Raw genomic sequence first — 6,830 nt, forward strand, 5'->3', positions numbered from 1 at the left:
TAAATTTCATTTTTATAAAACAGACAAATTTAAAATAGTAGGTATAGCTGATGTAAATTAGATGTTTTGCTCTTAACTTGGCATGATAGATACAGAATACAGAGCAATGTAATTACTTATTACTACCAGAAATATTGATAAATATGCATCTTTATATTTTATAAAATTAAACTCCAATCTATTAAGGTTGCATGATTCTGATATTTTGGAAGAACTCTGGAAACAGTTTACTTTACTGGAGTCTTTTTTTCCTGGCTATTTTTACAGTATTAATCAGACCTGCGATTATTTTGGAACTACCAGTTCTTTGTTGTTGAATATCAGAATGTTGAAATTATGCAACCAGTTGTATATAAACAAACCTTGAAAGTGTTATTGTAAATGTAACCAGTATTTCAGAGGTTTCTTTGCGACATTAGCCATCATGCACAGTGTAATGATTATTTAGATTTTGGTTGGTTATTTAAACAAAAAATTAAATGGTTTGGTTATATAATCCAGTATTCAGAAACATTTGGTTATATACACCAGAGAGACATGGTTAATTAAACAATATGGTTATATAAACCAATCTTCAGATGGTTTTGGTTATATAAATTAGAAGGTTGTTGTTTTATAAAATAGCATTCAGAGGGTAATAGTAACTTGGTTATATAACCAGGTTTTACAGGGGTTACACTAATTTGAATGAGACTAGGACCTTTAGATTGTGAGAATAATCAATTATGCAGTTTATAATATTGAAAATTTATCTTTTTTCTTTATAATTTTCTACTTTAAATCCCAAAGTGGATCTACTTAGGATTTTTATATTTTCAAATTTTAAGGGACCTTCAAGGTGCCCTTGTTACAAACATGTAAAGTTTTACAACTTGCTCTTAACTCAGCAAAAACTAGCATTATAGTCTCTTTTTCATGGGGAAAATCTTTTGACAATACTAATTTATGAAATGTGCATAAGACATATAACAATACATTATTATACATTTTAATGAAAACTTATATGTCACCTTAACAATTTGTGTACAAATACACCTTGTTTATTAGCAGACCTACTGCTAATAGGCTATATGACTAATTTAGAGAATTTCCGTAATCTATGTCGATTTATGGGCAGATTTTCTAAAATTGTCACAAAATCTCGAGACTATTGCATGTACTTCATTATTTATATGTAATTACAATTTTTGTGCTTTGCTGAGGTGACAGAATTAATGCTGCAAAATTGCTGACTGTGCAGTATCTGTTTACATTGACTCTTACTAAAGGTGCAGTAATTGATTGTAAATCTTTCAAAATGTATTTGATATCTGTACTAGTCAGCTTATATAATTTATGAAAAGTGTTTTTCATAGATGGCAGAAAGCGAAAACCAAACTTTGTTACTTTTGATATTTGTCCAAAATTGTTAAACTGAAATAAGAATTTGTTGGCATAAATATTTTGCTAGAAATTTGTGGGCAAGTAGTTTTAACATTGTTCACTGGAAATTGTTCCCGCAGAAGTGCTGTAAATTCAAATCCCATATAAAAGGGATATTAAATCTTCTCATATGAAGGGGCTATTTCTCTACTGCTAGTATAACTGAAGGTTGTTGGTTCTACTCTATGAGGCCCGAGGTCTTTAGTTTCTTTATAATGACTATTTTCTAAAATTAGAAGTATCTGCAAGAAGTTTTGATATTGTCATTCATTTTTGTAGCAGCAGCATGAATGAATAACAAGGAATTGGTAGTATATTGCTATAAAACTTTATATCTATTATGAAAATGGCATTACAGTGAAATTTCTATAGGGCAATAACCAGTTCAACTCTTCTTTAAGCAAGATTTCACAATAGATTAAAACTCTCAAGTCTCCCAAAGGGTGTTGTTTTGCTCTGCAGAGGTTAAACTGTATTGTCGTTGTAAACTATTCCAATGCCCACAGCTTGAAATTCAAACTGCAAATTCAGGGGATTTAATTACTTAAATTATGAGCATTACAGATTTTTTTTGCCATTATAAATGTTTGCTAAGTTACTACCATATAAAATTAACGGAACTGAAAATAGAAATTAACGAACATTTCATCTTACCAATTAGTCCAAAAAATAAAAAAATGTTGATTTCATGAAATTTTTAATTTGCAAAAAAACTTAATTTACAGTAAGATATTGGCTTTGGCTATATATAAACATGCCTGGATTTTATGAAATAATGATTTTTTCCCATTATAGTTTCTATAAGTTTCAGATGTTATGATAATACATGTACATTGAGATGTAATTTATTTGCTTTCAGAGAAGATTTGGCCACTTGAAGCCAATGTCTCGTCCAATATGACTGTATATGAGGGGGAGGACGCCAGGTTTTTTTGTATTGTAACCAATGATGAGACAGCAAAGATTCAGTGGCTTCGAATAGAACGAGATGAAACCATAGGTGATAGACCACAACATACAGTAAGTTATAGTATAGGAGTTGATTTATGCATAATTTATTTTAGTTTGATTGTGTAGGAAGCTATTAGCTTATAAACACACTTTCGAATCTGTTCATGGAACCAACCAATACTGAGCAATGAGTGTTAAGTTTCTTGCTCAAGGAAACTATGACTTGCCTCAGGGTTTGAACCCATGTGGCTAGCTATCATTAGATTACTAGTCCGAAGTGTTAACCGCTCGGCCATGCCACCACCTATAGGTGTTAGACCACAATACATTTAAATTTATACCAGAGGTGATTCACTTATTATGTAACACTGTCACTTCAGCTAGTGTCATTTTGCAGAGCAAGATACATTTGTATTTACACAATAATTTTATTTAACTATTTCTTTAAGTCTATAAGTCACATGTAGGGATCAAATTTATCCCATATTGAAAAAAAATGGTTACAGTGCTATAGAGGTGAAATATATAGAAACAAATTATTTAATTGCTTTTGAAGAAGAATTTTTGATACAGAATATATCAGAGCAATGAGGATTAAAGAACTGTAATATTTCACAATCACAAGACGGGTAGTCACTTTCACTCAGTCACGTTAAAAAATGTTTTTGATAGCCTAATATCTATTTCTTGGATATTGGGAAGCAATGTATAATAAAGGACCTTGAAATAAGTAGTACTTCATTGTTAATTTCAGTACCTACAAGGTGTTGACGAGAGTCCGGAGATTTTGATACTTCACGATGTCGTGCCCGCAGATGCTGGTCAATACATGTGTCTCATTAGTAACACGTACGGCTCCAAGTACCTGTACATATACTTGACTGTCCTTGAGCGAACAACTACGACCACTTCAACAACGACGACCACTCCGACCACTACTACAACAACAACTACTACAAGTACAACAAGTACCACAACAACAACAACACGTATGTATATCTTTTTGCGTTAATTTGACCATTATCTCAGTATTTTTGTGTTTTTTGGTATGTTTTCTTTACGTTTTTTTTTCAATATTAATTGAAAAATGCTTGTATTGTTCTGCTTTGATGTAAGAAATTTCCGTTGTAAATGGCAATAATTTCAAAATAAAAAACAAAAGAACAACAACTGAAGTTGAGCAAATATCAGTTAAAAATTCTGATCCGATTCATTAAAAACCTGTTTTCTTAGGAATTTATTGTGAAAATGTGACTAAAGTTACTAGTTTTTAGTTTAAAACAATGTAAGGTGATATAATGTATATATATTTGGAATTAGGACATTAGGACATTCACAGGTGAAAAGACTTTGTTTTCTTTGAAGATTTTCTTCGTAACTCGCACATACTTCAAATATATTTACCTTTGTTTACCTGAGTTATGCTCTACTGACCAGGATTATAAACATTCCAAGTAAAGTGAGTTATCCAACTTGTCACGTTAATCCGTTTTTGTTGTATACTACGCTACATAAATAACGCACCATGAATGATTGTTCTACCCCAGCTCCTTCTGATAAAAGCAAAGAAGAGCTCTCGTCTCAGTTTGATCCAAACGATCTTAAGAAATGTCAATCTGATTCACTTACTTCATTAGCAGAACCAACAGCGTCATCAACTGCTCAAATAACACTGAGTGATGAGGACCTTCAAAAATATGGAAATATCATATCGCACAACTTCCAAGATCAAATAAAAACTATCGTAACTGATGCTGTTGAGAGTATTGTCCAGAAAATCAACAATAGGCTAGAGTTTTTAGAAAATGAAAACAAAAATCTTAAAAGTAGAGTCTTAGATCTCGAAGCCAAACTCATTAAAGCTAACGAGTCACAAGACAAGGCTAATCAATACAGAAGATACTGATGAGGTTGTTCTTGATGTTGCGAAGTCCATGGGTGCAAATATACAGTTGAGTGACATTGACAGATCGCACCGCCTAGGAAGGCCGTCTAACACTGTTATCAACGCAAAGCCTCGCGACATTATTGTAAAGTTCACTTCTTACAGATCACGCGCAAAAATGTTTAAACAAAAATCAAAACTACGTGTGTCCAAATTTAAAGGTAGTTTTTTAAATGAAGATCTCACACATACGAGAAGCGGGATATTCTTTGAGTGTCGAAGACTAGCTCGTGAACATCTTATAACAAATACTTGGACATCTGATGGTATCATAATGGTTAAATCAAAAGAAGATAAACTGTATCGTTTAGAGACGACACGTCAACTCGAATAATAACATTACAACGTAACTTTTGTCGTGCAGTATACTTGCGTCTATTGATATTATAATAGTCGATACTACAACAGTATATGTACTACAGTCAATGATTAAAACTGGCTGTGTGGATTTCCCTATGGTATCAATTTTAGTTAAACATGTAATCTTTGGACTAAATACGATCGCAAGAAGCCCTGAATTATTATAATTATATATAGATGCATTTACATGTATTTAAAAAAAATGTCTGTAACATGCATTTTGTACTTTCATATTTATATCGGAAAAAAATTTATGTATACATGAATGTAAATTGTCTATGTCTATGTAAATGTATGTACGCACATGTTTTATTGAATTATACAGCCGACATAACATAAAATAGTATGCGTATTTACGGTATTGTATAGAAATAAATAATAAACATACATTAAAATTGGGTTAAAACTGGCTATGTTGTATGTACCAATAAAAGTACTCCTAAGTTTTTAACTTAGTCCATATATGTTTAATTTGTATATGAACATGTGTATAGACAATGACTTCCACAATCTTTTTTTCCTGTTATGTTATACGAAATAACATGTACAGTAAAAACTCTGAAAACCGGGCCCTGTCCGGACTTGACCAAAAGTCCGGTTTTCAGAGGATTCCGGTTTTCAGAGGTTTTATACATTTATTGATAAGTATGATGTGTTTGAACAATGACTTTGTTCAATCATTTTGTGTTTACTTTTCAACCCTTTTGTCTTAGTCATATTGTAATTTCTTTTTGCAATAAATCTCTTAGGTAATTTTATTATGCAAATCCATGAATATAATTCAGAAAATCAAAAAATAAAACACCACATTGTCTCAAATATATCATAATATCTTTTTCATTAGCTTTGAAATATGTTATTTATGTAATTTATTAAGTATTACCTTTTTAGCTCGACTATTCGCAGAATAATCGAGCTAATGCAGTCACCTATTTGTCGGCGTCGGCGTCCCATGTGGTTAAGTTTTTGTATGTAAGCTGGTATCTCCATAACTACATGTACTAAAGGGAATGGATTGAAACTTCACACACTTGCTCTATGTGATTATCTAAGATGATTGGCACAAGTCCCATAACTCTGATTTGTTTTTTTTTCATAATTATGCCCCTTTTTCGACTTAGAAATTCTTGGTTAAGTTTTTGTATGTAAGCTGGTATCTCCATAACTACTGAAGGGAATAGATTGAAAATTCACACACTTGTTCTCTGTGATTATCTAAGATGATTGGCACAAGTCCCATAACTCTGATTTGCTTTTATTTACATAATTATGCCCCTTTTTCGACTTAGAAATTCTTGGTTAAGTTTTTGCGTGTAAGCTGGTATCTCCATAACTACTGAAGGGAATGGATTGAAACTTCACACACTTGTTCTTTGTGATTATCTAAGATAATTGGCACAAGTCCCATAACTCTGATTTGATTTTTTACATAATTATGCCCCTTTTTCGACTTAGAAATTCTTGATTAAGTTTGTGCATGTAAGCTGGTATCTCCATAACTACTGAATGGAATGGATTGAAACTTCACACACTTGTTCTCTGTGATTATCTAAGATGATTGGCACAAGTCCCATAAGTCTGAGTTGCTTTTTTACATAATTATGCCCCTTTTTCGACTTAGAAATTCTTGGTTAAGTTTTTGCATGTAAGCTGGTATCTCCATAACTACTGAAGGGAATGGATTGAAACTTCACACACCTGTTCTCTGTGATTATCTTAGATGATTGGCAAAAGTCCCATAACTCTGATTTGCTTTTTTACATAATTATGCCCCTTTTTCGACTTAGAAATTCTTGGTTAAGTTTTTGCGTGTAAGCTGGTATCTCCTTAACTACTGAAGGGAATGGATTGAAACTTCACACACTTGTTCTCTGTGATTATCTAAGATAATTGACACAAGTCCAATAACTCTCATTTGCTTTTTTACATAATTATGCCCCTTTTTCGACTTAAAAATTCTTGGTTAAGTTTTGGCATGTAAGCTGGTATCTCCATAACTACTGAAGGGAATGGATTGAAACTTCACATACTTGTTCTCTGTGATTATCTAAGATGACTGGCACAAGTCCCATAACCCTGATTTGCTTTTTTACATAATTATGCTCCTTTTTCGACTTAGAAATTCTTGGTTAAGTTTTTGCATGTAAGCTGG

General features: G+C 32.1%; 1 protein-coding gene across 2 annotated transcripts; it reads left to right on the top strand.

The window, feature by feature from the left end:
• Positions 1-2,263: 2,263 nt before the first annotated feature.
• Positions 2,264-6,565, top strand: LOC132749170 (cell adhesion molecule 1-like). Of its 2 annotated transcripts, none has more exons than XM_060738875.1 (3): positions 2,264-2,442; positions 3,128-3,362; positions 4,011-6,565. In XM_060738875.1, the coding sequence occupies exons 1-3, from the start codon at positions 2,320-2,322 to the stop codon at positions 4,277-4,279; spliced, it is 627 nt and encodes a 208-aa protein (XP_060594858.1). In that variant the 5' UTR covers positions 2,264-2,319; the 3' UTR covers positions 4,280-6,565. The 2 variants fall into 2 exon arrangements, with proteins under 2 accessions (XP_060594858.1, XP_060594859.1); XM_060738876.1 differs by having other exon boundaries at positions 4,014-6,565.
• The last annotated feature ends 265 nt before the right edge of the window (positions 6,566-6,830 follow it).

This window comes from Ruditapes philippinarum, unplaced genomic scaffold, assembly GCF_026571515.1.
Source record: "Ruditapes philippinarum isolate M1 unplaced genomic scaffold, ASM2657151v2 ctg14789_1_1_1_1, whole genome shotgun sequence".
NCBI lineage: Eukaryota > Metazoa > Mollusca > Bivalvia > Venerida > Veneridae > Ruditapes > Ruditapes philippinarum.

Excerpts from the sequence above, each read along its gene's own strand:
- LOC132749170 (XM_060738875.1), top strand. The coding sequence starts at position 2,320 with ATGACTGTATATGAGGGGGAGGACGCCAGGTTTTTTTGTATTGTAACC. Across the intron at positions 2,443-3,127 it reads GTGATAGACCACAACATACA|TACCTACAAGGTGTTGACGA; the intron begins GTAAGTTATAGT and ends TGTTAATTTCAG. Across the intron at positions 3,363-4,010 it reads TACCACAACAACAACAACAC|CAGAACCAACAGCGTCATCA; the intron begins GTATGTATATCT and ends TTACTTCATTAG.